The following is a 20636-nucleotide window of genomic DNA, read 5'->3' on the forward strand; positions in this document are numbered from 1 at the left end:
AGTAAGAAATCATGTCAAGCTGGAGAAACAGAGCCAAGGCGGGAGAAATTAAATCTCAAGCGGGAGAACGGGAGATTTTGCAAAAATGGGTTTTCGGCGGGAGATCTCCCGTCGAAAACGGGAGAGTTGGAGTCTCTGAAAAATGCGTTTTGCCCCCCCCCCCCCCCCCCCACTTCCGGCGCCTATGCATACACATATATATGGGAGGTATGATGCATGCTAAAAACAAACGAACGAACAAAACAACTCTAAGTACATGTAGTAAAATTCCAAAGAGATTTTTCTCCTCAGTACTTACTGGGGTAAAGCTCTTTGTAAAATTCATTATTCTTTGGATATGTAGTCCAATAGGGCCTACAGCAACCCATCACGCACAAAACATATAAATATAGGAATCTATACACATTTGTAAACATACACTCCCAGAAATGACACACAATAATCAAATGTGAAAATTGAGTCATCATAAACCTCAACAAATCAATTTATATCTGCTTTTTCAACGGTTATTATACTTTCTTTTAATTTTATAATCCCTACCCTAGGTACAGTAAATAACTGTGATTTCATAATTGTATGATTTTTTGATATGCTGCTGTTTTATGTAAACTTGTGAGCAATTCAGCAGGTGCTGCCAGTCACGATTGCACCAGTTTATCGGTAAATCTGAATTTGTAATAATATTGTTAAGTTTCAAACAAGAGTCAATGAATCAATCACACCAACATAGAATCGTTGCATTTACGGAGAGCACATTTATTGGCGTCTTGACTTCAGGAGGACCAAATTCAGACTGACTCCCAAACAGGAGTTTTAGCTAGGCATCATTCACAGCCAAGTATGCAAACAATTAACCAGTTGGCTACTTCCATCATAGAAGCTTGGGATTAAGTGAGAAACTAATACAGGTACAATCGGGCAATAGGGTGGTAATTGGAGGGAGGCATGGCTACAACAATAGGACAAAGAGACATAAAGTTGAGACTATTACAAAGGGGTGACATCAAATGTTTTAGCTACTAGGGGAGGACAAAGGATAGGAAGTTGCATAGTCAGTATAGTAGATGAGAAAAGGGCTATACGATTACTGCTTTATTCTAGGCACCAACACTAAGCTTATACTTGTGTGTCTTGGTTCAATTAACACATAGGGGCTAACTAAGCTCTCCAGTTTATGACTTTAGGACAAAGGATATTCAATCTGTACAAGATGTATGTGTGGGTGAATACTGATAGGAATTAGGACATTGACCCTGACTATGAAGTAACCAGTATACAGGACAAGTTACTGACCTTAACACTTCTCCCCCCTTTGAAAGAAAAGGTATTGTCCTCAATACAAGATACACAAATTACAGAAAAAAACAACAACAACACTGACACTAAGTAAATTGCTCCATCATGACTTCAGGTCATAATGATCGAGTCAAATGTCCCCGTACTCAGGAGAACTGATTACATGAAATGAAGAAAGAAAACAGAGGAAAGAGAAAAGGAAGAGAGACAATGAGAGACGATTTACAAAAAGCTAACATCATGAATGACTTGGATTGTCAAATGCAACGCAATGCGTCATTGCTATTAGCAAAACTAGCATACACAAAAGACTCATCATAAAAATGTAACGCATACCATTGATAAGAGTGGCATGTGGAGCATAATGAGAGAGGAAAAAAAATACACTTCCATAGCATCATATTGCTCACTAATACATTTTAATTGAATTACCTTAATAGCGAATCATAATGATACTGCAATAATGATTTTTTTTTTTGGACTACTTGTTGTCGGGTTAGAGTAACGTGGAAGAAAGGTAAAAGAAGTGATACCATAGTGAACAGAGAAGGGTAAAGAAGTAAGAATGACAATTACTGGGTAAAGAATCAGTCAGGAAGGGAGCTATTAGAAGCAGAAGGCATAGAAAATGAAGAAGGCAAAGACAACAAGAAAAAAAGGATTACCGGTGAAAAAATAGTGCGCACTATATACATTGAATGTGGAACTTAACATCACATGATATCAAAAGATTGAGAACAAACCACCAAATAATGATTTCATAAGCTGTACTGACAGAGCAGTAACATGTCTAAACAAAACGTTTTGTCACTGAACTTGACCTGTACAAATATGCAAGAAAAAAAATCAATAATTAACTAAGATATTAGTAGGCAAATACATAGATCAAGTTTTAAGCAGAAGAAGGGTAGGAACACGAGGGCAAAGTGTGCCATCAATTATTAGGGAAGACAGAAAAGAAAGTTAATGTACATGTGCAGATATATACCTCTAAGTCTGAGCATATACCATAATCAAAGGAGGTCACTTGTGTATACAGCTAAATAAAAACACCAAATATATCAATCATAAAGTGAAAAGCTACGTCGGAAATCACAGTTGCAAACAAAAAAATACCATAATCGCTCAAGAGTATCATTGAAATAAAAAAAAAAAGAATCCTTAAAGTTTTAACCTTGCTCACATGTTGCAATATGTGAAAAACAAATTGATCACTGTTCCAAACACATACAAAAAATTGCACCCAATCCCATGTTAGAACAAACATGAAATAAGAATTGTAATGAAAGTGAGATGTAAAAGGAAAGTTCAGAGCAAAATAATGCCCAGCTTAAATGGATTATATATGCCAAAAAAAATACTTATAAAATATTATATTACATTATATATAAACGTATATTATTTATGGACAAATTTGGATTTAAAGTCAAGAGCTACAGTGCATACACCTCCACAGTAAACTTCGTGAGTAACACAATCTACACTAAATTCCAGGGGAAATCACTGCTGCCCGGAAATATCCGGCTGAGGCATCTTTGTATAGATGCAGGGCAGATTATCCCAACTTCATCACATGGTTACACACTCATCACGCCTGTGAGTTTCACTTCCCAAGTAACAGTATGCACGTCTTGTCCATAACACCGATTAAACTTTCTATAACTGCAATAACCACATTTTCAACATCTGTTTGTGGACATGGCCCATTTTGTCCCAGCTGCCTAATATCATTTTATACATTTTATAAATCTCTACTGAAAACTCTTAATTAAAAGAAACAAAGTTAAAAAAAATTTAAATGGACAATTTACTGCATGTAAAATGGAAAAAAAAATAATCGCATTGAAATTCATATCGTAATCGTAAATCCAATCTCCATGCACTCTACGCACAGGATTCTAGATTTCCCCGTTGTTGGATTTTACCGTCATTCCCTCACCAATTAAAATCACTGACGGATTTATTAAAAAAAAAAATCAATCAACTCATCACTTCAATTAATTGTTAATACTAAATTGTAATTAGTTTCAACATCACTAATTGAACTTCCTTTTCTCCCATTCCATGTAACATCTTTAAAAAAAATTTAAAAAAAAGGCCATAATCTAACGAATGTTCGAGATATCAGAATGAGCAATGTGCAGCAGTAAATAGAGCACATAAGATAAAGCATAACCAAAACAATGTGCATGTGAAATCTAAATGATAAGATGCGAATTGGTGCACTAAATTACACATATATATACAAACTATATACACACAACAAAGCATTGGGATCTAATGGTCAGTTTGTACAGCACGTGACCGAGAAGCACTATGTAGGCCCAATAAAATCTGTTCCCTCAATTTTGGGACCCACTGGGGCAAATCGTTACTCAAGTATGGCTTCAATCTATCATGATGTACTATCTTCATTCGGGATTTATTCTGGCGAATTTCAAACAGTAGGTCATTCAATTTTCTGGTTATGACAAAGGGTCCCTGCCATTTTTCAGAATTTAGTTTAGGACTGAGGCCCTTCCTTCTGGTCGTGTCAAGGCAGTACACTAAGTCGCCACATTCGAAAGAATTATAAGCTACTCTGACATCATGATCCCTTTTCTGCCTCTCGGCGGATTTCCCAATATGCTCTCTAGCAAGTTGATAGGCCACACTTAGCTGCTCCTGTAGGTTGACAGCATACTCTTCATAACTACGAGGCAGGGGGTTGGCTCTTAGGCCCAAGGTGACTTCAAGAGGAGTTTTCACTTCTCGCCCTAGCATCAAATAATTAGGGGAAAATCCTGTGCTCTCGTGGACTGAACTCCGGTATGCAGCAGTTAGCAGATTGAGGTTTGCATCCCAGTTATGTTGGTGTTTGCTGACGTAAGCAGAAATCATGTTAACAAGAGTCTGATTGAAACGCTCAATGAATCCGTTTGATTGGGGATGATAGCTCGAAGTTCTGGTTTTGTGGGTTTCTAAAATTTTGCAAACATCCTGAAATAATGATGATTCAAATGACCTGCCCTGGTCAGTATGAACTTCGAAGGGGACCCCATATCGCGAAATGAATTCATGGACAAATTTGTTGGCAATCGTAGGTGAGCACTGGTCAGGAATGGGGTAGGCCTCAATCCATTTAGTGAAAGTGTCACCGACAACAAGAATGTACTTGTTGCCTTTCTCAGATTTGGGGAAAGGCCCAAGAATATCCATCGCAATTCTGTCTAATGGGGAACCTTGGTGATAATTTTTGAGAGGGGCACGTGGAAGTTTTGAGGGTCTTTTACGAGCGCCACACACGCTACAAGCCCGTACATAGTTTCTGACGGAGTCTCTCATTCTGTACCAGTAATAGTTTTGACGGATTCGACTGAGCGATTTCTTAAAGCCTAAATGGCCTGACAGTACGGCATCATGGTTTGCTTCGAGAATAGTGTTAATTAAGGTTTTTGGTGTGACAAGAGTAAGATGTGATCGTGTGGGGCCATCATCCCACTTCTTATACAAGATACCGTCGAGCAAAACGAGCTGTTCCCATAGCAACCAAAGATGCCGTACAGTTGGGCTCTTATCTTGTACCCTTTGTCTATCTGGTCTAGTGTTTGATTCAGAAAGCCAAGTGATGATGGTACCAACATCTTTGTCTTGCTTTTGGAGAGATGACAGACTGATGTTAGTAAAGCCCATAGCATTGAGTATACGATTTGCATCGCTATTTTGTGACTGTACTTTCTGTTTTGCATTCTGTTTTACTACCAGCCCCATATTTGGTGTCACGAGGTCTTTTGTTTTGTGCGGACTGCCATCTTGTGGTCACTGCTCTTACATACTTTGCCTGAAGAGGGCGTAGACAGAAATTCCTTATAACCTTGCATATGTGCAGAGGGGAACCCACAAAAATTGTAAGAAGAACATTCAAAACAAAGGAGACATACCATATTGCAGAACATAAATACGAGCCATACACACTGTTTGCTGACTTGTCTTCATCTTTGGTGTCATGTGTTTGTGTTGATGCATTGGTCACACATTCGCTATTGTTCTTCTGCAATCCATCTTCCTTGGTATGTCTCACTCTTCTCGCTGTGAGTGGAATTACGTCCTCGTGGTTGACGAATGAAGACCACGCAGCGTGTTGTTTCTCGCAGTGTGTGCATCCTCCGCATGGTAGAGCATCAATAACATCATGGCCATTGTAGCAGGAGCAAGAGTCTGGACTGCATGGGGCTCGTGAGAGGGCATCTGCGTTGGAATGGCTCTTCCCCGCTCGATACTCCATGTCGAAGTTGAATTGGGATAACATCTCGAGCCACCTTGCCATCTGGTCTGCAGGCTCGCGAAACGACATTAGCCATCTCAAAGAGCTGTGGTCAGTCCGAACAGTGAACTTCTGGCCCAGCAAATAGTGCCTGAAGTGGTGCACGAAGGTCACTACAGCTAGCAACTCTCGGCGTGTTACACAATAGCGACGTTGGGTTTTTGTTAGTGTCCGGCTAGCGAATGCTATCGGCCTTTCTTCAGTCCTCCCTGTCATTGGATTTGTCTGCACCTGCGACAGAGTGGCGCCGATACCAAATGCCGATGCATCAGTGTCCAGAATGAATTTTCCGGTGTTGCAAGGGTAAGCCATGACAGTATCACATGTGAGAGTGTTTTTAAGCTGGGAGAAAGCACTTCCACACTCCTCGTTCCATTCAAACTTCACACCAGATTCAAGAAGGCGGTTCAGCGGACGAGATATTGTGGCAAATCCAGGGATGAATTTTCGATAGTAGGAACACAGTCCCAAAAAGGAGCGCACATCTCCGACATTAGTAGGGATGGGCCAATCGGCGACTGCCTTCACTTCGTCTGGGTTAGGCTTAACTCCACTTGCTGTCACAATATGTCCTAGGTAGAGAACTTCTGACTGAAAGAGTGCACATTTACTGGGTTTGAGTTTGAGACCGGCCCCACTCAAACGATTCAAAACCTCATCCAAATGTGTCAAATGTTCATCAAATGTCCTGCTGAAAATGATGATATCGTCCAGGTAAACTAACAGTGTCTTCCATTGGAGACCTTTCAGTACAAGTTCCATACATCGCTCAAACGTACTTGGAGCATTAGAAAGGCCGAAGGGCATGACAACATATTCGTAGAGACCAGATCGTGTACGGAATGCTGTTTTCGGTCTGTCTTCTTCTTTCACCTCGATCTGCCAGTATCCTGATTGCAAGTCCAAAGTAGAAAAATACTTGCTGCCGCCAAGACTGTCTAGGCACTCATCAATTTTTGGCAGAGGGAAGCAGTCAAACTGAGTTACAGCATTCAATTTCCTATAGTCAACACATGGTCGAGTAGTGCCGTCTTTCTTTTTCACAAAAACCAGTGGTGATGCCCATGGCGATGAAGAAGGTTGAATGATTCCAGCGTCCAATTGTTCTTGGATTATTTTGTCTTCCTCATGTTCAAACGCACGGGGTGGTCTGCGAGCTGGCTGGCGGATCGGTTGAGCGTCTCCTGTTCTAATTTCATGTTGTAGAAGTCCTGTCCTACCCATGTCACTCGGTGACTTAGCAATGTATCTGAATGCGTATGTAATAACGCATGCAGCTTATCTTTGTTTGTCTCATCAAGTCCTCGAGAGCTATTTTGCCAGAGTTCATTATTGTAAGGCTGGGTGAAGAATTTTGACAGGAGGGGAAGGGATAGATTCTGGAAGACAAGTTGCATGCGTAGTGTTAGGCTTCACTCGACGGATACGATTAATGATAACACTAGCGTCGTTTTCTTGATTGTCAAACTCTTGCACATCCTCCACCGCACTAGCAAAACCAACAGTTTTTCCTTTGGGTAAGGTAACATCCTCGGTTGATGTGTTCATAATTCGAACAGGGACACCATTTTCAATTTGTTCATAGTTGCATAAAGACGCAGCCACTATAACAGTGTTTTGGTGAAAATCGAGTCCAGATGGTAACGGTTCAATAAGTATTTCCTGACATGAGTCTATGACGTCCTTTTCAACATTTCCAATTGTGAATATTTCACTTTGTGCTGGGATGACTGCAGGTGAATGTAAAGTCACACGCCCAACTAGGAAATTATTTCCACTCAAGTCACAGTTGATCCACACACCACCAATCTTGAGTCCTCTCCTCATTTCAAGAACACAATCAAAATGATACAAGAAATCGAATCCAATGAGAGCATCATCTTGGATTGGTGCCACGTATGCATCCCAAGTGAATATTCTGCCAGCGATTTCAATTTGAAGTGTAACCCGTCCAGTGACATCCATTGTATTGTCATCGGCAGTTTTTAACACTGTTGATTTGTCAGATGAATTTATGAGAGGTGGCTTATATTCGCTTGGAATTTTATCATACAGTTTTTTTGAGATGATGGTGACTGCCGCTCCCGTGTCGATGAGTAAATTTGCTTCGACTTGATTGACTTTAGCTCTCACCGATGCTGAAGCTCCTGCGTTTGTCTCACTCCTTCTCACTTGCACTGTGTGTAAGACCGGTGTCGGGCCGGATGACCCGGTCTCCACTAGTTTCCCGAAGGATGAGTGGCTGAGCTGGCACCGTACTGTGCACCCTCCTGCTGGTTTACATTGCAGTCACGAGCATAATGACCCATTTCGCCACAGTTGAAACAGCGAATGTGTTCAGTATTTCGTGGTCGATATCCTCGACCTCGTCCACGATAACTCCCCCGAGTGAATTGTGCCATGTTGCCCAAAATGCGCGATGACATTTCCAGTTACTGAGGCAGAGAGCTGCTCCCCGAATTCTTTGAGTCTTTCCTCTGTTATTGCACTGTCAGACACGTTGATCTGCCTGACTCGTGTTCCAGCTGGGGTAGCCTCATCCTCCCTCAAGCTCCTATACATCTCAACGATGTCTCTGGCATCCTCCAGCGATGCAGGCTCTCGCATGCCCACGGTGATAGACAATTGCTGGTCGCCAAGCCCACGGATGAAATGACGAATGCATATTGATTCAATAGTCTCTCGATCTGCTGTAGGGTATCCCTTGGTAGCTAGCGTTCTGATGTCAGCGACATACTCTGCTATGCTCTCTGTCCTTCCCAGTCGGCGTGTTTCCAATCGTGAGAGGAAGTAGCTTGTCTTTCGATGATCTCCAAACCTTCTTTCGAGGCTGTCAATCAGCTCTTCAAAGGATAGTTCTGAGAAGTCTGGGAGCTGGAATACATAATCAGCTGCATCGCCTTTCAACGATGATAGGAGTCTTAGTCGTTTTTCCTCCTCACTCCACCGACTACATTTCGATAAACCCAGGAACTGGTGTTTGAAGGCGTCAAAGGAAGTGGTGCCCTCATACGGTGTCTGACGGGGGAGGGGTACATTCCCCAACTCAGGCTTTGACAGCTTTAACTGCGCAATTTCCTTCTTTAGAGCTTCAATTTCGTCCTCAGCATGGTCGTTGTTTCCTCTCTCCAGCTTCACATCTGCTTGGCGCTTTTGTCTTCGAGTTTGCGGCATCTTGGTTACTTAAACTAATGTATTTCTTGGCGTGTATAAGTTTGGATCCCACCGCTGCTCACCAGTGTTAAGTTTCAAACAAGAGTCAATGAATCAATCACACCAACATAGAATCGTTGCATTTACGGAGAGCACATTTATTGGCGTCTTGACTTCAGGAGGACCAAATTCAGACTGACTCCCAAACAGGAGTTTTAGCTAGGCATCATTCACAGCCAAGTATGCAAACAATTAACCAGTTGGCTACTTCCATCATAGAAGCTTGGGATTAAGTGAGAAACTAATACAGGTACAATCGGGCAATAGGGTGGTAATTGGAGGGAGGCATGGCTACAACAATAGGACAAAGAGACATAAAGTTGAGACTATTACAAAGGGGTGACATCAAATGTTTTAGCTACTAGGGGAGGACAAAGGATAGGAAGTTGCATAGTCAGTATAGTAGATGAGAAAAGGGCTATACGATTACTGCTTTATTCTAGGCACCAACACTAAGCTTATACTTGTGTGTCTTGGTTCAATTAACACATAGGGGCTAACTAAGCTCTCCAGTTTATGACTTTAGGACAAAGGATATTCAATCTGTACAAGATGTATGTGTGGGTGAATACTGATAGGAATTAGGACATTGACCCTGACTATGAAGTAACCAGTATACAGGACAAGTTACTGACCTTAACAATATGCGTGCATCTCAAAATCTCTTGGGTGCATATGGAAATCATGCCATTATATAGCAATATTATCAATTGAGTACTCTGTACATGTACCTAGATAAATACGATCAGCAGTGCCGCATATTCTTTATTTACGGCATTAATCAGTACTAGAGTCCTTTCCAGGGACTCTATCCCAGGGGCTCCATGCCGCATCTCAGCAGAACCACCGAACTAAAAAATAATTATCTTTTATAAAGTTACGGGGGAGTCGTGAATAGAAATAGAAGAGCGCCATCAATGCTCGTTTGCTGTCGAAGGAAAAGCCTGGAGCTGGATTATTCAACGCGCACGAGTGGATGATGTTGATGGAGTATAGGCCTCCGAAAATGGCTGGAGACCCAAACCAAGAAGCTGAGCAAAGTTTGATCCTACCTTCGCTACGTAGGCGGACCGACAGCCAGAACAACGGTCGTCAGAGTACAAAATATGGGGGTGCAGGTTCCACGGCACCGCATCTAGACTAGTAAGAAAATGGAGATTGAAACGTTATGATTAGTTATTATGATCATAATAATATGAAGTGTGAATCGGCTTCGTGAACACAGCTGGCCGTGATGTGGTTGTGGGTGGGTGCCCTGATCAGAGGCCGAGCGAAAGCGACCAGGGCCCGGGTGCAGGGGGTGTGTAATCATACCGTTGCGGTAGGACCTACTGACATTTTAATACTGTGCTGTGCCGTGATCATGTCAGTGCTGATCCATGGCATGGAGAGTGTGGTAAAAGCTGAGAAGTGAGAGTGAGATCTATCTGTTAGTGTTACCGTTAGTGATAGGTGAGGCTCCTAGTCCTACTCTTTTGGTTCACTTCCACGCCCTCTTCAAAAAATCGCTCAAACAATTGGCACCACAAACGATTGAAAGCGTGCGTTGCCTGCCGAGTGCTGGATTGGATTGGGTATGTAAATTTAAGTGTTACAAAAGTTATTTAAAAGACCTATTATGATTATGTTATTTACATTAGGAGGATAGGTGGAGGAAGTTTCCCTGAACCATCTGTAGTGATATGCTAATGTCATGATAAAGTCCAGAGTTCAACTAGAGTGCAGTGCCATATTTGTAGGTCCAAGATGTCGAGGAACATGTGAGGTGCCTATACAATGCCAATTATAATGGTACCAGTGAAATGATGTAGGCCTACAGATTCTCACCTATCTCAGAGTTTACAGGGTACACAATGTTCATTGTACATACTACATTAGGAAACGTTTAGCACTAGACTCTAGGTCTACTGTAAGTGTAACAGTTTTCTTTTCTTTTTTAACTGGACTTTAGCTCGACTTCTGTTTAGGTACAGGGCTATGTAGGATAGTTTTAGGGATGTTTGTTTGAAGACATCTCGCAAGTATAGGCCCTACATGTAGATCTATGATTTATAAATGTCTGAATCCAGTTCTTCACTGTTGAATACTTGCATTTGTACAGAGTGATAATATACTCTACTATGTAATTGTGTGTTTGCACCCTCTCTTCTTGTTGCACTTCTTTAGTTTGTTTGTTTTTTTTTTTTTCTGCAGCTTATTTCTTGACACAGAGGTACAGTGCTACAGGAGACTATGATTTGATGCCCCTCAGCTGCTTTACTATTCCAGCAAGAATGACTGTACAAGATTGATTTGCCCAGTCCTTTCCAGAGCAGCTGGAGTCTTCATCTGCCACTACAGAACAGATTTGTAAACAGTTTACCCATGGCTCAGGACCCACTTTGTTAAGAAACGGGAAATCACCAACATGGCTGCATCTGCAGAACTCTATATCGCTAATTTGGACCCAGGGAAAGAGAGCGGCATAATTGAATCAACGCTGAGAGGTATTCGAGAAAAGATCCACACTTCCAAGTCGTTCTACAAAGACTTTCTGGTCAAATTCCACTTGTCTGATGGGATGAACAACCTTCTGGAGATCCTGCGGTCGAGGCTTGATGAGGAAACAGTGGTGGACCTTTCGATCAGTGTATTGGCAACCTGTTGTCTTGATAAATCCAATGCTCAACAGGTGAGTGAGAGATACAGAACTCCACATGTTATGGTTTCAAGTTATAGAACAGTTTAATACTAGTTATACTTATAGAATAGCACATGTATAGGTTGGAGTTACCCAGTATTTATCTAGCTGTCAGAAGATAACTGCCAAAAGGACCTGGTAGTACTGTAAAAGTGGACATTTTCACGGTGTTGAAATTTTCGTGCATTTCGCGCAACCAGAAGCTAGCGCGAAAATAAAAGCATGTGAATATTTTCCCTTGCCATATGTTTCAGTAGTCAATGTCTTAACATGATTCCGCGGAATTAAAAACACACAAAAAACTCTTCTCACCTGGCCGAGCGTGAAAATTAGTCACATGGTAATATCCACTTTTACAGTACATGTAGTTCACTTTTGTAATGCAGACAAAAAAAACAACGTGCACCAACTACATTGTAATCAGAGAGAATTTGCATATTTCTTTGTTTATTCTGCCATTTTTACAAAGTGGAAAACTCGTAAACATGATAAATGTTTCAATTTATCAATAATGATAAGTTGCAATCAAAAGTCAGTAAAGTGTGAAAGACACTGTCATTTACTCAGAAATATTAATGATCCAATGATCCTACTCACAAATGGAAGTTCAACTTTCATCTGTTTTAATATTTCACTCCAGGTCAAGGAATTGGATGGAATAGCAACAATTGGTAAGTTTATGTGTGATGTACAGTACATACAGAATTTGCAGTCACTGCTGTTTTGCAGTGAGGTGTTGAGAATGAACAGATATAATCATAATTGGCAAAAAGAAACAATAAATGGCTCTTCGGTGTGATGTTGATCTCTGGCTAGATAATTTCACAGTTATTGTATGATTGTGCTTGTCATGGTTGTGCAGGGTTCGAAATTAGCGATGGTCATTGGCCATTGGCCACCCGAAATCGCGTCGGACTAGCTAAAAATCATAAAATTCTGAAGTTACTAGTCCGTCTGGCTAGCCAAAATATTGCTTCAGTGTCAAAATTGATTCTAAGTAGTTCGCCTGGCTAGTTTTAAAAAAAGTTAAGTGCGACCCCTGTTGTGATACCGTAACCATGTATTCTGCTGTCTTTTTTCATTCAACTTGCAACAAAGATATAAAGGGAATTCACAGTATTTGTTTTATTAGTGTACATTATTTCTACAAATATTTCATAGAAGCTAATGCCCAAATTGAACTATGCAAGGCTAGTAAAATCCAAAATATAAAATGAGTAAAGAAAGTTACAGTAAATAGATCTCTGAGAATAGATAATGTGTATAACAATTCGTTTCTACCTTGTTACATATTATGTCTAGATGATTTAGAACATGTATCTTCAGATTATATTGATTAGTAGTAAAGAGAAAAAAAATGTTCCATGTACTATGCTTATACATGTAGTTCACTCCACTAGATTTTACAGAGAAATCCATCACCAGACAGTAAAAAATGTTTGGGTGTGTCCTATAGATTGAGTTTGCGGTAATGAAATATTAGTGGGTAGGCTCTTGTTGTCAAGTTAGAATAGAATACTGCATCAAGAGTTGTTGGCGCCAGCAGCCAGGATTAACAGGCAATAAATAATGTCTCTTTATTTAGCTGCTACACTTAGGCAATACACCAACTCTTCAATCAGCATAGTCAACCGATGTGCCCGGAGTCTGGCCAACCTTATCAAAACTGCCAATGTAGATGAGCAACTCCGTAAAGAGGAAGACATCCTCCCACTCCTAGTCCAAGCCCTTGATGACATCGATGATGGAGGGTGTTGCCATAGCCTTCTCAGAGTTCTCAAAATGATTGCTGGTCGGGAGGACAGGACCCTGTTGTGGGAGGTTGTCGACTGTGGTGGGCTTCGCTCGGTCTGCAAGAAGTTCACGTCTTCGGACAGTAAACTGGTCCTCATGGCAGTAGAGACTGCTGTGGCACTCACTGCCCCGTTCAACAGGTGCAAGTCTCGCTGCCGACTGTCTCTCCCCATTGCCGCAGCCAATCCCGTCCTAGAGAACAACCACCTGACCAACCTGTTTGATCTGCTCTCGCATCATAGACAGGACATTCAGCACCATGCCTGGGAGTGTATTGGAAACTTGATGTCCAGTGACATTGGCCGTGCTGCTTTGGGTAACGCTGGCTTTGTCAAATTTTTCAAGGCAACGGCACTGAACCACTCCATCAAGACGTCAGTGAGGGAACAATGTGCCCATTACCTCTGCCTCTGCTGCCAGGAGTCTGTGAATAGAGCTAAGATGTGTGAAATGGATGGCCTCCGCTTCCTCGTAGATCTGCTTGATGACACCGAGCTGAGGCCTGGTGTCCCAGTGTCTCTCGTCATTGCAGCTATTGCAGAGTTCCGCTTCGACACTGCGGCCATGGAGCAGTTTGCCGCCTTGAACCTAGTAAAATTGCTGATTTCATGTCTGGCAAAGAAAGTAAAGGCGCAACATCTGGAGAATGAAGAAGGTAAAAATAATGCCATGAGCTGATGATAAGTTTTCTACATTGATGAATGTATGAATGTCCCAAAACCAGTTTCACCAAACAGGCATTTCATTGTATGACGATGATAAGGATGTTGTAGAATAAAATCTGTAAAATGTAAATATATGTACTTTGTAATATAAATTTGGTATTGGTAGATGATGTACCAACAGCAATCATCTCCCTGTAAAGTTATCATTACTACATTATAACAACTGTACAGCAAAATTTAATGTGAAAGATGCAATTTATTCGTTGATTTCATTTGAAAGAAGGAATTGAAGATTTATATGACTGAGTTGATAACATCATCGAACATCATCTAAGGTGGCTAGTATCTCTGCTTTGTGAAATCATGTAAACTGAATACTCCATAATTTTCTTCTGCTATTCTGTGATGATATTAAAATCAACTTCAGCATGGAGCAATTTTGATCTACCAAAAGGCCATGTCACACCGTTCCGGGCAAGCTACGTGGGCTTGTGGCAAGGAGGTAGTTTCCAGCACGTAGAAGATTTTCAGCGGGCGAACAAGAATGTTTGCAATTTTCATTCATGCCTTGTCATACCGTACCTGGGGAAGTTTTGCGGCTTGACTTTACATGTATATACATATAGCACAAGATCAATTGAAATCATTCTCAAGGGTACATTCATGACAGATAAATAAAGTTGTGTATGGAGGGAACCTGCATAGAAGCAGATGAGCTAAAAAAGAAGAAAAAACCCAGAAAGATTAAGTAATAAAAAGCAGTATATCCTACCAGCTTTACCCAGCACGATTTATCATGGTAGCATTTAGTGTAAATATAGTTTTATATCACCGGAGGAGACTCCCTCGCGACAATCGCGACTCGTTCCACTCAAGAGACCTACAAGATGGCTTCGCATAATGCTGTCACCATTGAAGATGTCAACCACTTCTTTCACTGGTCAGGTTGATCCCCGGGGTTGATCACTTCCAAGTAATGAATGTGAAGGAGAGCAAGGAACGATATGGAGTTCATCATCATGATCGCCCTATCATACGCAGAAATATTTTAACGGGGTTGCAATAAGACAATAAAACTTCAATTGCTAAAGGCCGTGTCACACCATTCCGGGCAAGCTACGCGGGCTTGTGGCGAGGAGGTAGTTGCCAGCACGTAGAAGATTTTCAGCGGACGAACAAGAATGTTTGCAATTTTCATTCATGCCTTGTCATACCGTACGGGGGAACTTCTGCGGCTTGACTTGCGGGGAAACAAATTTACTCCCCGGAGCTCTCCGCAGTTGGTCCGCACCTGACAGTATCTAGCGCGTATCTCGCCTGTAGTTGCCCGGAGGTGCTCACGCAAGTCCGATTTAACCGCAGCCAAGTTTTGAGCATGACCAAAACTTTTTCCGGATGAGTCGCGGGAATGCCCGGAGAGGTCCACGCAGAACACCAGTAGGAGGCCCTTAGCGGCAGCACTCCCCAGGCAACTCCCACACAGGTACTTCACAGTCCCGTATGCAGCAAAGATAATGAAATTCTGTGGGATTTCAGCCATTCCATCAGAGGAATTCCTTCACTGAGTTGTCAGCCCCCATGCGACTGGTACAAAGGTCACACAGTATACTCGCAAGTATGATTTAAGTAGAACGCGTCCAGCAAGTAAGACACTCGCTCAAATCCTTCTCCGCCCTCAGGAATGTCCGGTATGCTAGAAAATCCCTACACGTAACAAGCCCAAGTAGCTTGCCCGGAAAGGTGTGACAGGGCCTAAACACGGTTGCGGGTAAAAAGATGCGTGCGCACCTCCGGGCGACTGCGGTTGAGATACGTGCTAGGTACTGTCGTGTGCGGATCATCTACGGGGACCTCCGGGTAGTAAAAATTGTTCTTTGCAAGTCGCACGCAAGGCTTGCCCGGAAAGGTGTGACACAACTTTTTTTTTCATATGAATTGATATGATTTTGCTGTATAACTTCTGTCTCCAAGCTAACCTTGATTCTTCCAGATGTTTGACCAATTTCATGCTTCTCTGTGTACCCCATTGACAGGAAATACATCTGATGAAGAAAGTCAGAGACTGGAACTCAAGGGAAAAAGAAAGAGGACAAGAAAGCAAAGGTCAAAGAGAAGAAGGAAGGATGATGAATCCAAAGACTGTGCACCCCTGGGCAAGACTGACTCGGAGATGAATCCACCCTTCAGTCCCATGCAGGTGCCCCAGGGCCATCCTGTGAATGTGGATGGCCTGTCACCTCAGCATCAATTTCAGTGGTGTCCAGAGAGCCCGCGCATGTCACCAGGATCTCACAGCAACACCTCCGGTATGTGTATGTCCCCACCCCGGCAGATAGCATTTGGAATGTCACCAGAGAAAGACTCGGGTAGTGGGAGACTCTCTCCTGCCCAGGTCAGGCCCCCTGCTTACCAGTTTCCAAGCTCCATGATGTCGCCGCCAAAGAGTGACAGTGCGTCTCCGTGTAGCAGTCCAACTCACTCATACAGTCCATCGTCTCCTCAAAAATTTTATTATGGTGAAGAGGTTTTCAGCCCAATTGTGAGTGAAGCGTCAGACAGTGAGAGCAGTGTGGAGGATTCATGCGAGAGCCTTAATGACTCAGATTGTGCCAGATGTGAGGAGAAGGAGGGTGACAGTAAGCAGTCTATGGACTCTGTGACACATGGGCACAATGAGTCCTTGCTAGAACAAGCCAGGAGAAAGCTGACCCTCGGTGAGGAATCTGATGTTGGTGAGAGGAGTAAGTCCAATTCTTCAATAACACCCCAGGATCTAGGAGAAATGTCACCATCATTATCTGTGCGGGGGCCGAAAGCATCCAGAGAAGATCATCCAGCATTGACAATAAGCAGAGATGGAGCAGACAATGTGGAGCTTGAGAGCCATTCTGCCAACAAGTCACAATCCTCAAAAGCAGTAGACAGTGCAGCCTCAACTGCCTCTTCGCTTTCGACCCCATCCTCTTCACGTAGACCAGGGATGATCTCGTTGGTCCCTAGAACAAGTTTGGGTAGCATTACTGACGAGACAGATCGTGAGAGAAGACCTTCAGGTGGGCGTAGAGTGAGAGAGGAGGAAGAAAACATAATCCTTATTTTACAAGAGATGATTCTTCTTCACCATGTTCCTGCCATCATGTGTGTAACCTCGCTGCATTCAATACAGACTCTCCTTCACCATGTCATGAATGGATCTGTTGCCATTAGAGAGACCCATCGGCTTCTCAGGGATATTCTCTCCTCGAGACTTTTCTTCGACAAGCTTGTCCTGCACGGCATCCCCTACCTCATTTTCAGATCACAGACTGCAGATGAAAAGCTGTACAAAGGAGCAACGACCTCAGGAAATCAGAAGGGCCGGAGAGCCTCTCGCAGTGCTTCATGTGATGAAGAAAGCTACCCGTGCAGCAAGGCAAGGCAGTATCTCATGCTGTTAAGAGAGATAGCTGGAACATCGTTTGGACAGAAGGAAGTGGAACACATTCTACTGGGGCAGCTGGAAGAAGACAAACTGCAAGCAGCCATCTCAATTCCTTATCTGTACAGGTGACTAAACTCACTCCTTGGTATAAACAGCATGTAATTTTCCAGACCAAGTTTAACCCATATCTGCCTACCGTGTAATGCAGTTTATCTTGTGCCAGAGGCTATTTTACTCATGTTCACTCGGCTGTTCTCTCTCGACTTCTAATTGATGTCACTGACACTTAGAAAAAGAAAAGTATAGAAAACTTTATGTGTCACTTCCAAGAGAAAATAATGGTCTTTTAAGATGTAAATGATCATATCACTTATTCAAAAGTAACCAATTATGAAAAATATAGATAGTCTTTATATGGAAACACAATCATCATGTTTGAAATCTTTGGGATGTGAGCTTTCCAATAGTATAAGAATTATATGGTATTATGCCTACAAATAGGATGAAATATTTTTTTTTTTTGGAAATTAATAAGTGCTGTGGACTATTGTGGTCTAAATCCCAAACCTATGGATGGGACTTAGTGCATATGCATAATACATTGTTCAATCTTACACATAAATGAAATTGTATTAAAAAAATTGTCCAAGTTATTTCTGCTACAGATTACCGGTATTACTTTGATTGGTGATTGCTGCTTTCGTATGAATTACTGTATATTACATAAATCGGCAGATATGGGTTAAGTACAGTAAACACTCATGTATAAGGCACACCCAACTTTGGACATCAGGCGGGGAAAAACCCAAAACATGTCATGGCTGTGCCCATGAATGATACTTCGCCTGGAGTAAATTACTCATGTTTTTTGACAGAATTACAGCAAATCTGTGTTACAAATTACGAACAATTCCTGTATATCCTGTCATGTTGTGTATTTTCCTGAATTATAGCTTTGTCACAGAAATTTCCAATCATTATCATTCACATTTCTGGGACATGTTCCTACTGGCATTTACATGTGCTTACATAATTGACAATATATTGGCTTCCTGCCGTGAGCGGGAATTTGCTTGCATTTGTGTTTTTGAACAATAATGCACATCCTCAACTTTCGATGATGTTCGGGACAAGAAAAGTGCACCTATGTGTTTTCGGTGTGTTCGTTTTGATGTTTGTTTTTTTTTTCTATTAGCAAAAGCAATGTGTTTCTATCTAAGATTCTGCATAGAATGTGTTTCTATAGACCTGCTGCCACATTGCTTGCAAATTGATGAGAAATTATTGAATTGCCGTCTTGTCTTGATTTGATTAATGATTATACCTTTTGCATTGTTTCTTTTTAATACTATTGAATCTTTGGCTTCATTGTTTTTCTGTGTGTGCATGCCTAGTGCCAAGTCTGTCCTGAGGTACCTTCTTATCAACTGTGGTGCACTCCATTATCTGCTGGAGCAGTGCAGCAAAGCCACATCTGGAAAGACAGTCAGGCAAGTAGGAGAGAGCTTGAGTCATGCATCCAGCATGTTGCTTCCACCCTGGGAGCACCACTGCGACAAGCATTTTTTGACTGGAGACACCAGCCTGAGGGGAGTGGCAGCCTCACAGGAGTCACTGGATGACGGTGGCATGTCAGACAGTGACACAGAGGAGTGCCTCTACCAGGCAGATGGATACCCATCGGATGTTTCTCTGATTTGCGAAGGGGGCGAGACAGTGAGAGCCAATCGGCAGGTGCTTGCCGCAAGATCGGAATACTTTGCCTGCCTCCTGATGGGGAACTTCCAGGAGGCAGCCCAGGACGTGATCACACTGACGAATGTCTGTGCCAGGAGCATGACGTACATCCTGCACGGGCTCTACGACTGCCATCCCTTCCGATGCAGGACGCTCCGTGCCTTGTCTGGCGAAGGCATCGGTGGCCTTCTAGATGTTCTCAGTACTGCCAAATATTGCATGACTCTGAGGGACTCGAGTTGTCCTCAAGAGGTGCGTTTCTGCCCTCTGGTGCAGAGAGCAACAGGCATCCTCCTGCGATCCCGTCTCGATGAATCTACAGCATTCCAGCTGGCAGACTATGCTGCATGTCATAACTTCTCCTTGTTCCTAGACTCTTGTCTCCTCTTCATCTGTCAGCTACCAAAGCATGTCGGCAGGAAACTGCGGAGACTCCTGGTGACGGACTCTGGGGACCAAATTGCAAACTCTCTGACTGAGCTATTCAAGAAATCAACCCTGCTGCCATAAATTGCAAAGAACGATTGTTTCACAGTGTCCTCAGTAAATCTACTTCCAGACTTCTGCCATGAGAGAGAGAAAGAAAAAAAAAAAGGTTGGAAAAAAAGGGTAACATTCCTCCTGTATTCTCATGAAGCAGTACTAAGTTATCTGGTGACACATGTCAAAGATGTCTCATAAATGTTGGTTCTTAATGACTGCAAATGCATGGTTAGATGTGTAAGTGCCAGGTGCAATATTTTTTCCTCTTAAGTGCTCTCTGCTAGCGCACAAAAGAGAATTGAATGAAAACAAAATGACAAATCAACAGACATATTTTCATATCAAGTGTGATGTCCAAATCATGCAAGATATTTTGCTTTTCAATCAGTCTTTTGATGCTTAAAATCGAACTTGTTTTTTCTGTCTGTGGTCTTTTTGAAAAAATAAATGAGTAAATGCACTGCATATTACTAATTTTTATCTGGATTGAGTGGATACAGCAACAGTAGTAGAACACATCAGTAAAAGTTTGAGGAAAATCTGACAAGCTGTGTAAAAGTTATGAATTTTTAAAGTTTTGGTGCAGCCACTGCTGGATGAGAAGACTGCAATATTTTCTGACGACACGTATCAACAGTGATGTAAAGGAAATATAAAGAAAATTCACGTATTTTCACTTTTCCAGCATAACAAAAGAGCTCCTGACTTACCTCTTTCAGAAAGCAGGGGGAATATTATTACCCTCAGTAACAAGTCAGAGGAATATGTACTGTTATTTAAAAAATAATAATTTTATGGAATTCCCTGTATATTTTCTTTATGTAATTTTCTGTATATGACATCACATACACTGTAGTACTTAGTCTTCTCATCCAGCAATGACTGCACTAGGACTTTAAAGATTTATAACTTTTGAACATATTGTGTGATTTTTTTTCAAACTTTCACTGATGTGTTGTGCTAATATTGCTGGATTTACTCAATGCATGTGTATATTTGGGTTTGTTATTGTTGTTGTTTTTTGTTGACGGCAGTGGATTTCAA

General features: G+C 41.9%; 1 protein-coding gene across 1 annotated transcript; it reads left to right on the forward strand.

Moving 5' to 3' along the window:
* The first annotated feature begins 11051 nt into the window (after nt 1-11051).
* On the forward strand, nt 11052-20137 carry LOC139718027 (uncharacterized). Its single transcript, XM_071629518.1, has 5 exons — nt 11052-11483; nt 12133-12163; nt 13078-13941; nt 15985-17497; nt 18767-20137. Exons 1-5 carry the CDS (start codon nt 11220-11222, stop codon nt 19617-19619), a joined length of 3525 nt encoding a protein of 1174 aa, XP_071485619.1. The 5' UTR covers nt 11052-11219; the 3' UTR covers nt 19620-20137.
* Nucleotides 20138-20636: the final 499 nt, after the last annotated feature.

Source organism: Diadema antillarum, unplaced genomic scaffold, assembly GCF_040938485.1.
Source record: "Diadema antillarum isolate AM-2024a unplaced genomic scaffold, OU_Dant_1.0 scf00000008, whole genome shotgun sequence".
NCBI classification, from domain to species: domain Eukaryota; kingdom Metazoa; phylum Echinodermata; class Echinoidea; order Diadematoida; family Diadematidae; genus Diadema; species Diadema antillarum.